This window comes from Gambusia affinis, linkage group LG08, assembly GCF_019740435.1.
Source record: "Gambusia affinis linkage group LG08, SWU_Gaff_1.0, whole genome shotgun sequence".
NCBI classification, from domain to species: Eukaryota; Metazoa; Chordata; class Actinopteri; order Cyprinodontiformes; family Poeciliidae; genus Gambusia; species Gambusia affinis.
The window spans coordinates 11,104,139-11,125,877 of record NC_057875.1 but is presented as its reverse complement, the minus strand read 5'-3'; the positions used below and the strand labels follow the sequence as shown (position 1 = coordinate 11,125,877).

The following is a 21,739-nucleotide window of genomic DNA, read 5'->3' as shown; positions in this document are numbered from 1 at the left end:
CAGAGCATGCACCAAAGCAGACTTTATTTAGCTCAGTGGAGTAAGGAGGGGGGGGAGAGGGAAACACACAACAACATGGGAAAACTGGGGATGGGGATAGAATAGAGACACACTAAACCACTGGAGCAGGACATAAGGACAGGTGCACATCACAGGTATCTTTTTGGTCATCACTATGGCAACAACATATCCAGAAACAAAATTTAAAGAACTGTTTTACCTACAGCAAGGTTAACAGAGTCTCTTCATCATTAAAGGACTCCAATATGTACATCTTACAGTCACTACGATCAAGAGAATACGAGAAAAATTAAATTTGAAATCATCGGTATAGAACAAAAAACTGCCTTGGTGGTATTTGGAATGCACATTTCTGCACAGAAGAAAGCTCATTGGTATTGTCGTAAACATTGGTTAGTTTAAGAACAAAAACATGACAGAGTTTTTCAGTCCATATCCTTTGGAAACTTGGCTGTGAAGTCAGTCGGAGTCAGCAAAACTGTTTGAGTTGGACTTACTGACCAAAGACTTTGCAACACAGAAAGACACCATACAAATGGAGGTTTTGGGGCTTAACTCCTTCAAACATCTATCCAGTATCTTCATATTCACTGAGAAGTTAATGCCCAAATAAAGTTTATCTTGAACTGGAGGCCTGAAAAAAATAATCCTAATAACATGAAATCTATTTTTATCTTATGAGTTATATGATACTGATCAAGAAACCTGATGGAATTGAGCCCCACACATCTACAGTTGAAACCAGATGTTTGCATATGCTGTAGAAAAAGATGCCTGACCTTTTTTTTCCTCAGTGTCTGACATTTAATCAAACTAAATCTGTGCTACTTTAGGTTCAGCAGGATTACAAAAATTGCTTGGATTTGCCAAATGCCAGAGTAATGAGAGAGAATTTGTTTGCTTCATGGAAAAAACTAAAGGAATCATTCAAGATATAAAGAAAATAATTGTGGAGCTCCAGAAGTCTGGTTCATTTAAGGGTACAAGATCCATGTAATATATGTGGTCTGATAAGACGAACATTGCTTAAAAGTGTTTAGCTATAATGGCCATAAATACACTGTGAGGAAGAAGGGAGAGGCTTGTATGACTAAGAATACCTTTAAAACTGTGAAGTCTGAGATGGAATTGTTATTTTATGTGGTTGTTTTGTTGCAGGAGAAACTGATGTACTTAAAAAAGAAGGCATTATGAGGAAATAAAATTATGTGAACATTTTTGAAGCAACGTGTTAAGACAAAGCTAAAGCTTGAACATAAATAGGTCTCCAAGCAGGAAATGACCACAACCATACAGATAAATTAATTACTAAGTAGCTTAAGGACAAATCAATGTTTTTAAACTGGCCACCACAAAGCCCTGATTTCAGGGACTGAAAGATTCTGGGCAGAACTGAAAAGGTGGAAGTAAGCAGAGTGGCCTAAAAACCTGACAGTTATAGAAGTTCCATAAGGAGAAATGGATCCAAATGTCAACTAACTATTTTTGAAAAGCTTGTGGAAAGAAGCTGAAAACATATGGTCCAGATAATTCAGTTTTAAGGCAGATACTATGGAAATGTATGAAACCTTCTGACTTTGAAGAAAAAAAGTTTAGTCTGATGGAATCCCAGAAACTTTAAAACAAAGTTTTTTTATAGTGTTTCTAAACATCTGGTTTCGACTGCATTGCATTTGAACAGAATGACAGAGGAGCATTTTATCAACAGCATCACAGGTATTACAGTTTGTAGTCATTAAAGCCTAGTGGTAAAGCGATCAGAGCATGCATCTTTCTACAATATCATTAGAAACTACAGTACATTAGCAGCAAACTGGACATCCTTAAGGGCTGAAGTTCAACACTATGGTATAAAAGAAAAATAAATGCAACATTTCTTAAGAGAAGTAAAACTCTTCAATCGCTATATTACAGACTGCCATGGCTCTAGTTTGGGGTTTTGGTTACAGTCTCCAGTGTGCTTATGAGAGGCAGAAAACAGTAGCTTAGATACAGGGACTCCTTCCTTCTTTAAAAACAGCAGTACATCATCAAGTAAACAGTAGCGCTTATTTTTGTAGTTCATATGGTTAAAGTATTATCACGTCTTTGGATTTTTGTCTTAAAGCATTAATTATTGTTTAGCTATTATTGTTATATTATCATTATTACAGGTAGAATAAGGACTGGTATAAAATAAACAGAGAGAAAAAACAAAAATCAGGCATGAAGGGAGGAGACGAATAAATTAAGAGTACAAAAATAACATTAATAACATCCAAAGTGGGGTTTTTTCCCCTCAACTTTGCAGAAAAGCTCAGTACATGTGGAAAAGAGAGCTATGTGTCAAACATCCAATGAAGTCTCGAGTCAACCATACAAAAGCTAAATACTGTACATTTACCCCTCACATTATTAAACACTTTAGTTTTAATAGTTTTTTGTAACAATCTATCACCCATAGGCGAAAAGCTCAGATCTTTGAAATGCACAGATGTTTGTGAAGATTTCCTGAAATGCTTTGTCCAAGTTATAACTATAGGCTTCTTTTGTTTTAGAAACAGATTATTACAGTTTGAAGATCACATCTAAGGAGGAGCCATGTTGATCTGAGCATAGAAAGCTTTACATTAATCACATAACATTGTTAAGCCATTGGTATATTCAAATAAAATGGAAGGCAGTAATTTACCTTACCTGAACATATGAAAGCTTGTCTTAATCTTTTCATTATCATGACACAGTTATATTGAAGCAAGACAGTTTGTGTCAATTCATAAGATTTTATATTAAGAAACTATTACTAAACACACACAATGTAAATTCGAGTTTGGTTAGAGTTTTCATATACAGTATAATGGTTGAGTGCTATAAAAAATAGTTTACCCCTTTTGGGACAAACTGGCCTTTACATACTGTGCTATTTGGGCTGTTATTCACTAAAGGAACATACAAGGAGTCACATGTACAACAGAAGACTTATCATTGGCTTTTGGGAGGGTGAAGTGGTATTATAGCACCACATCAGTCTGTTGGTACTCGCATTACCTCTGACAGCTGCAGATCTCACCCTCTCACCATACAGACGTCCGCTCTGCAGTTTGTTACTGAAAACAAACATGTTTAAACTAAATAAACAGACATATAAAATTTTGGTTATGAGCTTTGGAATCTGAGACAGTCTTTACAAAAGCTCTATGCAAATACCCACAGGTATTTCAAGGATATTATTCAGTTAATTTTCCTTCTTCCATTTCCACTGCTTTGTTTTCTTCAAGTTTTTTTTTTTTTTTTTCGGAGGTCTCTATTTACACTAAAATCTCTTTAAGAATTTATTTTTCCAACCTTGACCAGACTGGAACTACATGCTACACAGCTAGTTATCTAGCAATGTCCGGTGGAGGGCCCACTGTGAGTCTGTCATGCAGACTGAGAGGTAGACTGCAGGTCTAGCTGGGCAGTGAGGTCACATACTTGAAGAATGCTCTTTGGCCTCTGTGGCATGGTGTTTTTTTCTTTTTTATATATAAAGATGGAGTTTGGTGTAATAAGGATACTGGAGAAGAGCTTGTCTCAACAAGAAAGGACAGACTGGGAAATAATTAAGGAGTAATATGAAAAGAGGAAAGCTCTGGTAAAGAGGACTTGGTTTGGGCTCTCCTGTACTAGTTGAGAGAGTTTCTCTTTGGGCTACTGTGGCTCTGCATCTTTGGGGTGTTCAGGTTATTGGTTTGGCAGCAAGTAGACAGTAGACTCAATGCGGTATCTGTGGAGTCAGAAGTTGGAGGAGGGCTTTTGCTGGGAACATATTTGAAAGAAGCAGTCTGCCTTTCTAAGCCCTGTCTCTCTCCCCTGCTCTGGCTGAAAGCTCAGCTTGTTCCCTCTCAGCAGTGTCAGAGGTCAAGCTCCTGGCTCTCTTCTCCTTCGCTCTCGCATTCTGGAACCACACCTGTAAAATTATTTTTATTACTATGTATCACATACTGAACTTCACAAGCTTGATTGTTAATCTTTAATATGATTTGGTTGCTTTTTACTTACCTGGACCACACGTGGGGGCAATCCCAACTCTTGACCCAACGTCTCACACTCAATACGGTTTGGTGTGCGGTGGTTACTGTAGAAGTTTTTTAGCTGAAGTACCTGGAAGTGACTCATCTGTGTCCTTTGGCGCTGCTGCTGATGGTGGTGCTGCTGCTGACTTTGTGTCTCGCTCCAATCTGAGCCTTGATCTCCGGATATTTCAGGGCTTGAAGAACCTTGGTCAACTATACTGGAACTTTCCTCACATGGGTAGTCGTCATCATCATCCTCATATTCATCCTCTTCTTCGGCATTTTTCAGGTTGGTGGAAGAAGAAAAAGAAGCCATTGGTGACTTCAAGCTAAACTCTTTGTTAATCATGTCATAGCCAGGGTTGTGGACAGGGGTGGAGGAGATAGATGGACCTGGTCTTTCGGTGGCAGATGTCATCGCCATCACAGTCTGTCCACTGGATCCATTGGCTATTGACAGGTTGTAGCCTGCCCTTTCAGCCTCTGCCCAGTGGCGTGATCTCATATGAGCATCAAGAGCACTCTTAACTTTGAAAAGAGCCCTGCAGAATGGGCAACGCAGGTGGTTCAAACCCAAGGTGAAACTTGATCCTGGCCCCACTGACCGAAACTGTCCTTTTCTTTCTCTTGCCCGTGTGTTCTGAAACCATACCTGTGAAAAAACATTGGATTTCTTAATATTCGGCATAGTCAACAAAGCAAAACAATTTACTACTCATCACTTAAATCATACCTGAACTACACGTCTTGTGAGACCCACATCTCGTGCAATACTCTCAAGGACTCCTCTGGTGGGGTTAGAGTCCAAACTGTACCTCTGGTATAACACTTCAAGCTGTTCTGGAGTGATGGTAGTTCTCTGACGTTTATCCCTCCTGTGCTCATCTTCGACCTCCCTATTGCCTCTTTGGCCTTCAAAACTAGTCTCTGATATATGTTTTGAACTCTGCTTTGTGGGGCTCAAAGAATTGTTAAGGGTGTTGCTAGAGTGTTCAGAGAATGTGTTCTTAATTTGGATATTGTTCAAGTGTGAAATCATGGGATGTGTGGGATTGGGATGTATCTGGGACATGGCCCCTGAAAGCATTTGACTTGCCATTAAAGTTGGGTTTGGATGAAGCATCATGTAAGGCATGGGTCGGTCTGTGAATCCAGAGTGTAAAAGTTGTACCTGGGACTGAGCTGCCAGGAGATGCCTAGTCTGGTGTTCTTGCCACAGCTGAAAGGATGGCAAAGCCATTGGACAGAGACTACACTGGAATTTTGCTGGGGGTTGAGTCTGGGTTTCACTTGATAGGCAAGCTGTTGTATCAGGTGTCCAAGGCTGAATTGTTTCTGATTCTGGAGCAGTGGAGGGGCTTAGTGATGGGTCAGCAACCTGTTCACAAGGTTGGGTTCTTGAAGGACTACATGGATTCTCCTGGTCTGATTTAGCATTAGTCAAGATTTGTGTTGTACTATTTTGTAAAGTGGATGCAGCACAATTCTGGGGCATTTCTGCCATATTTCCAGGTGGTGAATCAGATACTGTTTTTAAAGTCTGAAGGACTTCTTTATGTTGTGCATCTGCATCTAAAGGTATACTGTGACTGTTCACAGAAGCTTGAGTAGCGGTGTTAGCCTGAGTAGAGGTTATTTTATCTTCATGTTTTTTTGTAGCAGATGTTTGCTCACTTTTGGTTGTGTGAGGCTCATTGTCTGAGCAGTGAATGGAAGAATCAAAGGAAGGTGAATCAGGGTGGGAGTAATACTCATATGTCAAATCCATTGAATTGTCATTATGAGGGTTTACTTGTCCTCCATCTTCATAGCTGTTATCCTGATGATCAGCATTAGCCATGTAACAACCATCTCTTTGTCTGTTGATGTTATCAAAATTGCTCTTTCCCTCTGCTCCATCATCTGATCCACGGTCTTGATTCTTGCGAGCTCTCTGTCTTGCATTTTGGAACCATACAACAATAACTCTGTTAGGAAGGGACAAGAGAGCAGACAACCTGTCGTATTCTTCCTCTCTGGGGTAAGGAGTGGCCTCAAATACCCCCTGCAGAGTCTCCAACTGTTGTTCTGTAAAACGAGTTCGGGAAGAGCGTCTGCCTCTCTGGGGCTCTTCTATCATCTGGTGTTGTGGGGAAGGGTTGGTAGAAAGGGCTGGAGAAAGGGAGCATGGAGAAAGGGTCAAACACTGCTTTTTGGTTATATCTTCTCTGGAATCATCCAGTGCTGTGGTTGGGGGATTGTTAAAATTGTAAGGAGAATCCTTGTCTCGCTGGCGCTCTTTAAATAGTGTGTTGCGAAACCAGTGTTTAATTACTTTGTGAGGCAGACCTGATAGAGTAGACATCTGGTTGATCTCTTCATCACTGGGAAGACTATTAATATCAAAGTGTTTCTTTAAAACAGACAATTGATCTTCAGATATTCTTGTCCTGGTTCTTTTAGCCTGGTGTTGCTCTGGTGTGCATGGGCTGACTTGGCTTTGCTGTCCTGTTTGACTATGCTGTGGTTGACCAAGCAAACTTGTGTTAAGCTGTGGAGAATGGCTTAACAAAGCTGAGCTGGGTTGAGGTTGCTGGGCAAGCAAAGCTGGGCTAAGCTGTGGCTGTTGCCCAATGAGTGCTGGGTTAAGCTGAGATTGGTAAAGTTTAGCCAGCTCAGGGTTAATGGTTGAGTCTAACCACGGTTGAGTTTGGAGAGCCATAGACTGCATCACAACAGGTGGTATGAGTGGTAGTTCCATGGGAAAAGGAATTGGTGGAAGAGGAAGCTTCGGTATGGACAATGGGGGTATGGAAAGCTGAGACAAGGAAAGAGGAAGTATGGGTATTTTAGGCAATGGTAGAGTTATTGGAGTTGTAGAATGAGATGTAGCTGTACCAGATGTATCAGGGATTTGAACCTCCTGCTGTTTAGGCTCTTGTGACTGAGAAGGGGAAGACTGAGTTGTAACAGCAGAGACAGTTGTTTTCTGATCTTTTGTTGTGGCACTTGCTTTATTTATTGGATCTGAAAATGGTGGAATTGGTGAAGATTCCAGTTTTTTCACATGAGTCTTAGAGTCTGTTGGGGTTTCTGGTTCTTTACTGATGGCAGAAGATGCAGCTTGGGTGGAAACAGCTGAATTCTCTGTTAATTTATGCTCGGTAAGAGGGTACATCTGGTCATACTGTAGTCTGTATTCTTTGGAAAATTTCTCCAGAGCATCTGTGGGAAACAACATTCTGTGAAGATACTCCTGGTGGCTTTTTAAAATCAAGGCATTAGAAAACAGCTTGCCACAGTTTCTGCACTTTTCTCCAGTTTTACAACATTTTTGCTTCGTGTTTGGAAATAAATAATCTTTATTTTGTATTTTCAAATCTATGTCTTTATTGCTTTCTGTCCCTTGACAATTGTTATTCCATTCTTCCATTTTTTCAGTCTGTGCAAGACTAAATTCATTTTTTTCCTGGTCTGAATACTCTCCCACCTTGCTTATGTCAGCATGTTGTATAATCTGCAGCTGGTGTCTGTGTCTGCTTTGTAAATACTGAAGGGCCAGCTCATAGCCATAACTCTGGAGCAAAGCTCGTAGAGGCTCCCCATTTGCTGCAGCATAGGGCACTCTTGGAGGGGGACATTCTGATCCAAGATGAGAAAATGAGGAACAAGCTACTTCCTGCTTCTGATTCTCCTTTTCCACATGCGGCTCATCTGTTTCTTCCTTAACAATAGAACTATCTTGTTCCATTTCTGTTTTATTCTGCTTGTTGGAGGACCCACTGCAGATCATATCAACTTTTGCTTTACTTAGTGAATGGTCAGTTGACTGGTTAACAGTAGTATTTGAACTTTGTTTTGGGTTGGGTTTCTGCTCTGACTCCCTTTTAGAATCTGTCTTAGTCTGTTCTTCTGGAATAACTTTAGAAGATATTTCAAGACTAAGATCTTGGTTCTTCACACTTAACTCTGGGTTAAGCTTCACATCTGACAAGTAAAATGGTAGGAGTAGTTGTTGTTGAAGGGAAAGCAGGTTATCTGGTGCCAGTGAAAAGTGCTGTTTAAATAGATTTTCTGGTCCTAAGGGAAGGTGATGGATTGCCTGGGACTGAAGGAGTGCTGTTTGCTGTTGTAGTTGAGCCTGGACCTGTGCCTGAGCTAGCTGTTGCTGCTGTAGTAACATCAATTGATTTCTTGATGCAAGAAGCTCTGCCACTCTCTTTTTTGCTTGCTGAGACTCTGCTGGGTCAGAGAGGGTGGGTTGAGTCTCAGTGAATAAGCTAGAGCCTACTAAAGATGATGTTGAAACACTTATCCCATCTGGGTTTTTGGCAATAGGCAAACTTTTGGATGTTTCCTCTCTGGTAGCGGCAACCTGGGCAGTGGAAGAAGGGACTGATCCTGTAAGAGCTAAGCTTGACTCTGAAGTCTGTGTTGTTGAGTTCTGAGCAGCACGAGCTCGCGTCTGATGAAGAACAGAGCGCAGATGTATGTCCAGTGTAGAACTCTGGCTATAACCTACTCCACATAATCGGCAGCGATAAGGTCTAGGATCTGGGCCACGAGGGGCTTCAGGAGCTGTAGAATTTGTACCAGAGTCTTGCAGGGCTCTTCTGGCACGATGGAGATGAGATACAGAATTATAGTGCACCAGAAGAATTGTTTTCTGAGTAAAAGACTCAGAGCATATGGTGCATTTATAAGGCCTGGATGGATCTAGATAACGATCCATTGTTGGGTTTGAGCTCTTCTTGAGAAGAAGGCTAGAACTAGGTTCTGAACCAACCTCCTCTGGTGATCCTTTCTCAAGCTCAGTTGAATTCTCCTCAACTCCATTAGCTTCATGGACAACCTTCTTCTCTTTAGCTTTATGTTCTTTTTGTTCTTCCCTCGCCTCAATGCCCAGGGTTTCTTCATCTATCTTGTCATTATCATCCTCTCCTGCTTCTTCCCCAACTTGAGGTGATAAACTGCAATCTTGCTGTACTGAATTCATATTATGTTCCGCATATGGCACAGTGTGTGGTGCTAAGAGAGCATTCTGTCCCTGTGTGCTGTCCTGTTGCGTGTGCGTGTTCTGAATGTGTCTCTGCAGGGCCTCCTGACTGCGGCATTGTCTAGAACAAAGGGGGCACTCTGTCGCCGCCCTCATGGCATGGTACTGCCAGTGCAGCTGGAGTTTCTCCTGGGTGGGAAACGCCAAGCTGCACCTGCTGCAACGAAACCGGTAACCATGACGATCCGAAAGGGGAGAGGGGTCGCTGGGAGGGGAGATGGGTGGAGAGGAAGGAGGTGTCTGAGTTGGGGACTGAGGAGCCAGAGTGCCAGAGGGGTGACTGGCATTGTCTTCTAGGGGTGGGGTGAGCAGTGCTGTGACATCTTTGGGTGCGGCAACATCTCCCACGGTGTTCTCTACTAAGATACCTGTGAAATACATCAAAAAAGATGATTGTTAAAATTTAGTCGAGAAGAAAGTTGAGAATAAGCAAACAACATATTTTCTGCGGGAGTTCTAAACAGTTCTACACATTGTTTTACCAACCTCTATTGTTTTGTGAACAAACAATAGACTCTGCAGTATGGGAGCACTTTGCATCATTGCTCTTCTTAGTTTTAGTGTTCTGATTGTTGTTAGTAATCAAATCCTGTGGTTCTGACTCCAGCAGAGGCTCAAGCTGTTCCATAGATAGTGTTACCTGGAAAAAAGTAACACATTATCAGTTATCATTGTTTCTAATTTCCAGGCATTCTAAAAGGCCATTTACCAAATGAAAATAAAATGAATGTCTGGCATTGCTGTGCTTTTTTAATCTAGCAATATGAATAAAACATGTCTCATTGTAGAGTAAAATAGCAAGCAAATACCGAGTTGTACAAAGACGGACACATGAGATTACTGTAACGATATCATAAAACATTCAAATGTATTGTTAAATCTTGCACCTCCCTCTATAGCTGTGCAAGAAGCAAGACGCATCAGTTTGTTAATAAAAATACATGGTTGAGATATGTGTCTCTGCCCTTCAGTTCCAACACCACATGCCCCAAGGGTTTAATAAAACTTTACTGAGCTGAATAATTAATTTATTTAAAATAATTCGTCATATAGGAAACCCCATCCTCTCTGCTTCAAGCAGTGAGGGTAAATAGTATATCTATGCAAACAGCTAGCCACCCTGAGGAAAGGACAGAGAGCCAAAGATGAGATTTACATGACAAGTCTTCACTGCGTAACAGCTTCATAGCTGCAAAAGAGAAGAACAACTACACACACACTGCAGAGAAAACTGAAGGTCAGACTTAATCTAGAGAGCGTAATTGGAAAGCAAGGTACATAATGGCCATCATCACCTCAGTCTGAATTAATGAACCTCAATTACTATCAGAGAGAGTGAGGGAGGGGAAGGTGTGGAGGGACGGAGGATTGGGGGGGCCAAGGGGTGTAGAATATGAAAAAGCGATAGAGCAAGGAGAGCGAGAAAGTTAGGGGGCAAAGAACACAAAAAACCGCTCTGGAGGAAGACAGTGAGCAAGGGAGGGGGTAATGCATAAAAAATTGAGAGAGGGTTTGGGAGAGACAGCAGGAAAGGGGCAGGACAGAAATTGCAGAAAAAGAGTGATTTGTGAAGCCGGGTGTGGGGGGATAGCAGAGGGGAAAAAAGGGTGAAAAAAGCAGTCATGAAGAGGAGGGAAGAGAGCAAGAGACAAAGGCCACTTAGCATACAGGCCAGGGAGATGGAGGATGGTGATGTGGATAGATGACCGGTCATTGTTAGTTGGAGAGACACAGTAAAAAGCACGGGGGCCCCTTTTTAGCTTGACTGCACTTCTGGTAATAGAGGGCTACTTAAACATGCATTATAGAAAGACTGGCTTTTCCTACACTCACTCACTCAAACCTACTCTCTTTCCACTCTGCAAGACGCACATACACACATCCACAGAGAACACGCGGCTGCATCAAAGATGATAGCGAGGAGCTACTTAAACATGCATTAAAAAAAGCGCCTGCCTTTCTCTCTGGTGCCTTCTTAATGGAATTGTCTCCCTACATTTCAATCGTCCCCCACCATCCCCCATTGCTTCAGCTTCTCGTTTTATTTTACTTCCTGATGAATGAAAGCAAAACACATACACAGTTGCACACGCTTACCGTACTGATGAGCTTGTCTACGCAGTCTTGCGCCACACTGTGCACGTGTGTTAGATGAGGTCGAAGGTGTGAGCACAGGAGTCTAACCTGGCACAATGGGCATTGGACAGTCTGAAAGAGAAAAATAGGAAAATTGAGCAGATTTTTTTTATCTATTTTATCAGAATTAGTAACAAAAAAGGCATTTTATTAAGTGTCCATGAAGTGTTATAATGGAGCACTGCATTTATTATGTACTTTATTTCATGCTATATTTATTTGCATGAGCACTTTCAAATTATTAAACTCTATTTCAACTGCTTACCTGCTGGTTCTCGTTTTGCTGGTGTATTCTGGGGCGTTTGGTTGGGATGGAGGTTTCCAATTCTTCATATACAGGGGACGACCGCTTTGCTGGAGGCATTGGATCTCTTCTTTCTTGTTCTTCTTTTGTTTTTGCTTCAAGTAAAAGTATACACATTTGAAATGGCTTAAATTTGTTATGAACTATATAACTGTTCTATAAGTTGAGCTATGTGTGAAAGCTTGAAAGAAGAATTTATAAGAGCAGCAATACCTGCTTCCTCAGAAATCTTTGCCCCTAAATTACTTGTGTCTTTGGTTGTGTCCAACGGATCAGTACTGGTCTCACTGAAACTCTCCATGTCTTCAATAAGCTCTCCTAGGATGGGACAAGTAATTATGATATGCAAACATATTGCCTTATGTAGTATGCTATAATAAACAGGCTAATTGCATGTATATTATTCTCCTGGCAGCACCTTTCAAAAAGACCAATGTATTTGAACCACACTTCATTCCTCGTGCTTGTCTACAAACTCTATTGATCACACATTGATTCTGCATTAGATTCTCTCAGAGGTGGAGTAGACCTAAAATGGACTGGCAACACACAATCTCGTCTCAATGAGTCTTAATTTGCAGCGAATCAAATCAAAGGATAGATTCATTTTACAAATGAAGCGTTGAACTACTTATTTCAGGGGTTACACAGTCCACACACTCCAGACAATATAAATACAGCATTTCATCTTAAGCAGTCTGTAGAGTAATGACTAATCTCCACCTCCCACAGTCTTTTTCCAGCTGATCTGTTTTACTCCATTGATTAGCAGGTGCTAGTTAGCTGTTGTCAGGGGTGATTGGGGATATAACAAGGATGTGTATTGACTAATCGTTTTGTTCGATCAATATCCCAGCAACAGCCATTGCTCATTTTCTCACTGTTTTCATCTCAATCCTCTGTTTACCCTCTGGAGTCAGCAATGGTTCAGAGGATTAAATCAAAGACACCCTCAAATAGGCATGGGCAGATTATCAGTATCAAGGTATAGCAAAATAATAAAAAAAATCAAACTAGGATTTCAAACCCTCTTCAGTGACACAATTTCTCTGGATATAAAGGATTTTGATTAGAAGTCATCAAAAAAATGCTGGAGGGACTGAAGGACTGCAGATTAGCTTGCTGAAAGAGGAATATTGCACTTTTCTATTGCTTACAAAAAAAACTAATTTGTTCTTTTGAAAATACTTTTTAGTTAAAAATTCAGTGGCAAATAAGCTAAAGAAATGCTACCCAACAAGCTTATTAACCCATAAGGGTCACCCCAAAAAGACTTACATGTTATCTAACGGGTCATTATGCTGATTTAGGGGTTAAAGTAACACTGTTTTAAGGCCACAGTTGACAAACTCAAAGCAACATCTCTGTAGAACTTCAGACTTTACCAGAGCCCAACTAATTAACCAGGTAATATCAGCGTTTTAGACTCACACACTTTCTCCACAGAGAAATGGCAAGTAGGTAGAATGAGTCATTTGGACTCAAATGTGTTCATTCTCAATCATTTAAGTAATTTAAGTAATTTAAATACATTTGTCATGTAAATGTGTCATATAGTATAAATATTACCCATATATTAACATATAGTACAAATGTGTACCTTGAAAGTATCACAATTAACCTGCAAATACCACATGATAATGTATTAATAAAGTGATGGTTATTTGATAAGTATGGTAGTAACTGTAAGCTGTAATTTCCAGCATATTTGTGTGTATTTAAAGGTTTATTCCTATTTTCTACAATTGTTATTCAATTTGCCTATAATTTTCCAAGAACCTTTGGACTTATATTTCCAAAATTTTCCACCTTAAAGCTGCAGTATACAACTTTCATTTAAAAATATTTTTTCTATATATTTGTTAAAATTATCACCATGACAGCATAGCATGAGGCAAATGATCTGAAAAGATCAAGCTCCTCTGCCTTCTCCCTGCGGTAACAGCTCCCGGTGAAAAACAACCAATCACAACCAGGAGGAACATCTTAGTGCTGTCAGTCATGGTGGTGTACTTGCTGTTCAATGTGCTAATCACCGGAAAACTGTTTATCCATTGTCATTGATGGCCATGCTAGTTAGCTTGAGCATTCATGGCAAGTTCTGCAATTGGAAAGAAGCTGTTGTGTAGCAGAGAGTAATTGAGAAGATTTGAGTAGCACCTACACAGGCATGATTGACAGAGCTGAGATCGTCCTGGCTAGGAAAAGGCAGAGGAACTTGATTTGTCCACAGATCATCTGCCTCATACCATACTGTCATGCCGTAAATAAAAAAAAACAACAACAAAAAAAAACTTTTTTTAAAGTTACATACTGTAGTTTTAACTATTGATGGAAATTTACCTTAAATTTACCAGCCTTTTGCAACTCTACTATGAAATTATTATATTGTTAGTGAAAGTTAAAATGAGTATCTCAGCATGACTACCCACACAACTCATAATCTCACCTGTGATGCCACGTTGGCATTTTCTGATGGTAAAAATGGCTGCCAGCTCTTCCCCACCCATTGGCTCCAGCTGAAGTAACCCTTCTCTTTGTTGATGGGCTGACGTTTGACTGTGTTTAAGTACTTGAAGTTTAGAAGAGGAGGAGTGGTTGCATAGAAGACAATGGAACAGCCATGAACCTCCATCAACCTCACCGTCATACTGCTGCAGGAACTAAAGTTGAGATTGAAAGAAAACATGGATTTTTTATTATGAATATTGCTAATGGAAAGCAGCATGCTAATTTATTTAAATGCAAGATTTGCTGATTCTACTGCACAAGGATTTTGGTAGGAATACAATCAAATGTCTTTTTGTGCCTTACTTTGTACACTCGAAAGCTCGCTTCGTGTTGTGAGGTGACAGAATGTCCCTGTAGCTTCTCCAGACTGCTTGTTACAAAGTCACATAAGTTGCACCGAAGCTGGATGGGGTTGCCCTTAGCAATGAGGGAGGCTCCCTCCTGACCTCTGTCTCCGCCCTCCTGCAGGTGAGCAGCAAGCTGGTACCGGGTGCGATGTCTGTCAGTCTGGCAGTGTAAGGAGAAGTTGGCCCTCAAAGGGGTGGTATAGCCACACAGTCTACAGTGGCAACCACCTGCAACAAGGGAGCACCACTCAGATTGAGGCAAAGAGCGGGGAGCATTCAGGTGTTTCTCTACAGACTCTAAGCTGTCGGAAGAAAAGCACAAGCAGACAAGGCATTGGAACACGCCCTGGGAGAGGGGTGCAGTAGGAGACATAGTCGGGGCTGGGGGAGGAGATGGGGAGGGAGAGGGTGATGGAGTGAGAGTAGACCCAAGTGTGACTGGTTGTTCTGGAACCTGCTGACCAGTCAGTCGCATGTTCAAGGTAAGCTCAGCACCTAAAAGGAAGTAAAACAATTACCCCATTTTATAGAATCTCATGTTTAAAGTATGTTATGTTAGGCTATATTAAGCAACACATTCCTCACCTGTGTTTTGTAGGTGTTTGAGATGTGGGGTCAAACCCCTGCAGTGAGACAGGTAGTAGCCTCTCTGGAGCCGCAGCATGTTGTGCGTGTGTTTCTCACTAGTGGTGTGTATGCGGAGGTTGCGAGCAATGCTGGTTTCGTAGTCGCATACATCACATCGCCACCGCTTACCATGAGAGTGGGAGTGAGCAGGTGATGGGATTTTAGCAGGCTGGGCAGTGGGTGTTGGAACAGTGAGTGTGAGCTTGCTGTAAGGTTGCTCATCTACTGGGTGACCACTGGATGAGTTGCTGTTGTTGGTACTGAGAGTGCTTTGCATTTGACTATTTGCATGTCCCCCATTTTGAACATTATTTAGATGTTTATCAGATTGCATGTGAATGCTAAGGTTGCCCTTCGACGAAGTAGCATAGTCACAGACCTCACAGCGGTAGGGCTTGTAGCCGCAGGCATATGTTTCACCTCGGGCCAAACGAGGATGGGGTTTTCCCGAAGTGCAGTACCCACACAGACCTTGTGTTCCGCCACCACAGACACACTTTCCCCCAGAGGTGCCACACACACACTGGCCTCCTGTCTCTGGATGTTTCTCCTTCATGTGAACTTGTAGTGTATGCTGAGACTTGTAGTGCCAGTTACACTTTGGGCATTTGAGAGTCTTGCAAGAATTGCGTGAGTGCATTATTGTCATGTGACTGGTCAGGGAGTTATTAGAAATGTCTTGGTTGAGGTTTTTAGGGACACCTTCTTTTTGTTCTTCTTTGTCTTTTTCATCATCCAACCCTGTGTCTAACTGACTGTCGTTTGGTTCTGGAGCTTTGGCACCATTTCCAGTAGAAACGGAAGAGTGAGGAACCCCTGCCAGCACATCATCCTCTACAGCTGCACTGACAGGATCTGTACCTGCTAGCGGAAAAGCCATAGGAGACTGCTGGGATCTAAAGCTCTGTGGAAACCCAGAAATCCAGCCCTGATCTCCCTTAATGTCTTTTACCTCTGTCTCGCTCAGCAGGACAGAAGAGGATGATGGACAACTGAAGTGCTTTGGAGAGACTGAAGAAAAAGGGAAGGGCTTTGGACAAGAGGAGGGAGTATGGGAGGACTTTGGAGAGGCGGCTGTTTTGCTGTCGAGTGTGCCACTGGCCTTTGCAGTGCTGGAAGAAGAGCTGTACTGGCTCTGTTGAGGTAATAAAGAACATTTGGATTTGGTTTGACTTTGGTTTGAAATGGCCTCCTCCTTTTCCTTCCCCTCCTCCATGCCTCTGCTGCTGAGTGCCGTTGGGAGGTCCCGTGTATGTGACGCCTCTACCACACCTTCATGCACCTTCTCTTCTTCTTTCCTGTGCCCTGATGAATATCCATCCCCAAAGTCTTCTTTAAACGCATGCTTTTGATGCACTCCTGTCTCCGGCGGATGTCTGCATTCTTCTTTCTGCTCACCTCCCTCTCCAGCCTTGGACCCCTCTGCGCCCTTCTTCCCCTGTTGAGGCGGGGTCAGGGATTCTTTGGCAGGGGCCCTAGCTGAGGTAGGAGAGGATGACCCCTCCTCAGGAATGACTGCCAGGGTCAGGAGAGGAAGAGATATAGCCTGGGGACTGAGGTCAGCATCTCTCTCTTCTCCCCCCCCTCCATCCCCTCCTCCTCCCTCACCAGTGTCCATACCAAAGGCTACAGCTGCCGCACATTACCAGACCACCTGTGTATTTTGGATAGATAGAAGACAGACAGAAAGATTGGAAAAAGAGAATATATGAGTCATCCAAATAAAATTGCATAACTGTGAAGTCATTGATTAGATTTCTTGGATAGCATCTGTTCAATACAACATTCACAGTGCGCAATCCAAAGGCTGGTTACCCAGGGGTTAGCGTTAGCCCTTAATGGGAAAATCAATAGCATGAGTGCTAAACTGGGTAGAGGAATGCGGGTAAAGGCTCCACAGGAGGTCTATAATATTCCTCAGAGGATAGGATTAAATAAAGAACTGTATGCTTCAGAGCTGGAGGGCTTCCATGGAATTGCCACACAGAAGATAGACAAACAGTTTTTAAAGCCATTATATTAGTCTTTGAATCTTTAGAGTGCATCAATGAACATGCACTGTAAGACAACAGAATCTTTCAGAATTAATTAGTTAACTCTTTACACATTTCTTGCCAATAGGTTTGCTTTAGCTAAAATTTACCAGGTTTTCCACTTGTCCAAATAAAATAGAAGATTGCATGTGGTCGTGCAATTTAATTACATCTTTTTTGTTGCATTTTTTTATATAACATTTTTTATGTAATTTTTGTTTTCACAACATGCACTCATGCACATAGATACTATGTCCTGGACTTCATCAGGAAAATCACTCATTTTCACCTAATTTATATATTTGTGATACATAATAGAACATCTCATAAGAAAGGTAAAACAACAATGACAAGAAAAACCCGGCATTATGTGAAACAGCCCTCCTTCCAGTTGATAAATAGAACATGAATGACATTTTTTGAATACATAATACTAAATAAGTTTTCGGCCGTCATTAAGGTTTTAAAACAATTTAACTAAATCTTTTTTTTACTTCATAGATGCTCTAAAAATAGATGAGGCTTCTTCCCTCTTAGGTTCCTGACTGAAAACTGAAATGCCATTTGACACAGATCCATCTCTGTTAGTCTATGTAGGTCTTACAATCTCATCACTGACCTTTTTTTAATCAAGGTGAGACCTTCATCTACCCTTTCACCTTCTCCTTCAACCAACCATCCCCCTCGTCCTCCTTCTTAAGCACCCCTGTCCTCTCTTCTGTGTCCAGCCCCCACCCCTTCATTTCTTTCTGCAGCTCCAAGATATATGGCTCATATCGGTACCCTGATAGTGCTTTAATGCACTGTGTTTATGTCACAGGCCACAGACCCTTGCCCACTGCAGCTGTCCACTGTCCTGCCCAGCGATCACTGAGGGGGCCGAGCTGGGCCTGCCAGCAGCTGAGAACAGCCACTAATCTGATAAAGATTTTCATTTACACTGCAATCAATAACCCGGGGTCTATCGGCAATGTAACTATTTATACAAGCATTCCTGGCTCTGTATTGATCACAAGTGCGGGAAACCATCATTTAGCGATGGGTGTATGTGTGTGTGTGTGACTCTATGATGGTGTGTGTTAATGAGTGCTCATCCTTTTGTGTTTCTGATTCTGATTATGTCAATTAAGTACACTCACCTGAAATTAAACATGCATGAGCTTATTACAACTCCATTAAGGTTGTTTTATATCAGTGTTCAAATATTAATCCATATTGCAGGCTAGTTATTGCTTAATAATCCAACAATGATGCCAAAACATGCAACAAAAAATAATATGCCTAGGTTCCCTAGTTGGTGTGTGTGTGCGTGCGCGTGTGTGGGAGAGAGAGAGAGTCGGTGTGTGTGCGTGTGTGTGGGTGTGCGTGGGCGTGTGCGTGCGTGTGTGTGTTAGTGTGCAGCATAGAAAGGAGAGGCAGGGGTGTGAGGGGCGATGAGAACCAGACAGAAGAGTTGTGTGGATTTACTTTATTTTCTTTTTTTTATTATAGGACATGGACTCAAAGCTGGAAAATTACTTTTGTAAAGACCCGGTGGATAACATTTAAACACCAGCCTCAAGGTAAACTACTAAAATGTATTCTGATTTCTCTTTTTTTTTCTCCCCCCGGAACCTTGGTTGCAAAAGGGGTGTCTGGTACAAGAAAAACCGGACAGGCAGCATGAATAGTTCAAGGACCGACTATCCGAGTCTTTTACTTCTGCTCTTGTTTACGCTGTGTCCTACACCATAGTAGCACTTTCTGATTCAACTGAATTGAGACTGATCGCGTTCAGTGGCCGGTAACAGGTGATTTGATTTGCAAACACAACAACTAAACCTTGATCTGTGAGAATTACTGGCTGCATTGACCGAACGCCTCCCCTCCTTCTCTTCCCCACTCGGCCGGCTCGCTTCCCTCAGCTTCCCCGGAACATCGTAAACAAACGACACACTTACATTTCTGCAGCTACTCCGGCACAAAGCTCCGCGCGCTGAATATGTAGTAGTCCAGAAAGCAATCTCATGGAGTCTCCGCTCATTCCTTATGAATGATCCTTTGCTGTGTTTTAACGGAGCCAAGAAGAGAAAAATCGGGAAAAAGAAAGGTGGGGGAGAGAGAGAGGGAGCAGCGGGGTCCAAGTTGTTTCCAAACAACAGTGTAATTAAAGCTACATACAGAGGTTGTAGTAAACAGAAGAGATGGGGACGGAGGGGTTTGTGCGAGCTCCAGAGGTAGAATGAGTTCTGATCACTGAGGGGAGGAAAAAACACTTGGCTCTTTATTCCTGCTAATTAGTTTCCTTCAAAAAATGGCTGAGATTATGCGCAGTGCGCATGTGCGTAATTGCGCAGACACCGCTAATTAGCCCGTTTGGATCAATAGGATTCCGCGAGAGAGAGAGAGAGAGAGAGAGAGAGAGAGAGAGAGAGAGCGAGAGAGAGCCACACCGGAGACTGCCTGGAAAGACGAAAAAATATGGAAAGTATTAGATTTTACAGCTTAAATTCTGACTTTTATTTATTTGTTGTTGTTTTTTTAATCTATGGATGAAAATTCAGCTTTAGATTCCTCAAATGGGAAGAACATGAAATGTTAAATATTTTATATATTTTGTGGGGAATAAAATCTTTATTTCTTACAAAAGCGAAAATAGAACAAGGTAAGACAATAGAATTTACATTGTAAAGTCGAGAAATACCATATTGTTCAGAAGTAAAAAACCGACCTGCAGCAAAATGTTACAAAAACACTCACAAGCCCCGTCAGACGTTTTGTTTAGGATGTCATATTGACGCTTATTCTCCAGACACGACACAATATTCAAGCGAAGGCCCGTGTTTACAGAAATACAATAAACCTAATTATTTTCTAACAGTGCCATATTTACATTTTCAAAGTGTTTTCTAAAAAAATGGAAAATTAAACATATTAAAATCACTTGATTACATTTTTTTTTCAAAATTAACGTTTTATATATTACAAAAAGATAATCAAAAGAAGACGGCGATTGTCTAAAACGTGCTTTATAGAAGTTGCTGTTTCTCTTTTTTTTTTGCATAAGCTGTTTGCGCAGGTTACGTTTCTGATTTAAGTTCCATGTGCCTGAAAATAAAATCATTAAACGTAAAAAGTGGGTGTCCATTCCAATGTTTGTCCTCAAACAAGACCTTTAGGCATTTTTTCGCCCCTCTTCTCCGATCTTCAGTCTTCGCTGCTCAGCTTCATTGTTATGATAATGCTATTGTGAATTTCACGCTGGATGTGCAATCTGTCGATCGTCCATATATTTAAATGGCACAAACTGCATGTTTTAAGATCAGACCGTAAGCTCTGTCTCTTTCTTTCTTTCACTTTTTCTACTTTATCTCTCTTTATACCTAAAGTTCTTGTTATTTTAAAAAAAAAGAAAACAACGTAAAAGAGACTAGGTAAAATGACCCTTGCGGAAACATAATGTGTAATATTTAGTATTATCTATAGTATTCACATAAGGTTATTGTACTTAGAAAAAACCCACAGCAATGCAAGGTCATATATTAGACAATGAAATAGTCTAATAAATAAATATATTAGCATATTTTAGTCGTAACTTAAATGTTCAACTGTAATTGTGTAAAAACTCAGCTTCTCCCTTTCTCCCCAATTAATTTAGCGCCAAATGATTTGTCTTGTGCGTCTGTGAAACATCATATAAATATTTCACGATTCGACTATGTTTGAAGTGATGATCTTGCAGAGGCCTCTATCAAAGACTGCAGGTTATCAAAACCATACATCACTGCCTGCACTGTTGTCTTTAGGCATACATGGATTTTTCTCTTGTTATGGCTGCCGTTAAATCGGAGACAATTTGTCATTTTTCGGGACAGAAAACCACGACAGTGAATGGTGGCACGAGTTTCAACGTTCTGCTCCTAATGCTGGCTATGCGCTTCACTCTAGCGAGGGGGGGGGGTGGAGGGGGTTCATATGTAATGACGTTATGGCATTTTCTAAATTTTAATTGAAAAATAAATAAATAAAAGTAAAAAAAAAATGTCAGTAAAGAAACCCAGATGTTTAGAAGCTTATTTTATGTGCATGACTTTATAGACTGTGATATTTTTGTTTGTAAAAGACTTGACTTTAAGCAGTTGGTTTATTAGAATTTCACCAAAACATATCACTTTATTCTGCAAATAATCATATATGTTTCTTAGTCATTTTTTTTATGCCAAAACGCAGCTGGACACATTTAAATGTGAAATATGTGGCAGACATGGTTCTAACACATAAATATACAAAGTAGTTCATGCATTTGATATACTTTTCACATTTCTTTTTTTTACTGGTTTACGTTTGAGTTTGTAAATTCAAGACACACGAGTAAAGATCCGATTTCAATACAAACACTTATGTTATTGTGCTATTTTACTTAAATTAAAACTATTACAGCTATTATTGCACCTTGTAAAAGTATCCCTGGAGCTTTTCTCGGTTTTATCTCATCACAACAAATTTTATTTCATTTCAATTTTATGTTATAATCAATACAACTAAGTGCAGTTAGGTGGATTGAAAAAAATGATACGTTGTTTTCATATATTTTTTATAAATCTTACTCCGATACTCCTCAGTAAAAGTCCTAAAGTAAATCATGATGTGGCAGCATGATGCTGTGGGAAGTATTTTTTTTACCCAAAAGGCAAGGAAGTTAGTCAGAATTT

At 40.9% G+C, this 21,739-nt stretch overlaps 1 protein-coding gene across 1 annotated transcript; it reads right to left on the bottom strand.

The window, feature by feature from the left end:
- Nucleotides 1-7: 7 nt before the first annotated feature.
- LOC122835488 (zinc finger homeobox protein 3-like) lies at nt 8-19,347 on the bottom strand. The gene is made up of 11 exons (XM_044124584.1): nt 18,989-19,347; nt 14,974-16,669; nt 14,345-14,883; nt 13,980-14,193; nt 11,744-11,848; nt 11,492-11,625; nt 11,188-11,298; nt 9,577-9,730; nt 4,789-9,458; nt 4,042-4,707; nt 8-3,949 (listed from the first exon to the last, which is right to left on the bottom strand). Exons 2-11 carry the CDS (start codon nt 16,631-16,633, stop codon nt 3,833-3,835), a joined length of 8,370 nt encoding a protein of 2,789 aa, XP_043980519.1. The 5' UTR covers nt 16,634-16,669; nt 18,989-19,347; the 3' UTR covers nt 8-3,832.
- Nucleotides 19,348-21,739: the final 2,392 nt, after the last annotated feature.

Excerpts from the sequence above, each read along its gene's own strand:
- LOC122835488 (XM_044124584.1), bottom strand. The coding sequence starts at position 16,633 with ATGGACACTGGTGAGGGAGGAGGAGGGGATGGAGGGGGGGGAGAAGAG. Across the intron at positions 11,299-11,491 it reads AGCAAAACGAGAACCAGCAG|ACTGTCCAATGCCCATTGTG; the intron begins GTAAGCAGTTGA and ends TTTCTCTTTCAG. Across the intron at positions 9,459-9,576 it reads TTGTTCACAAAACAATAGAG|GTATCTTAGTAGAGAACACC; the intron begins GTTGGTAAAACA and ends TGTATTTCACAG.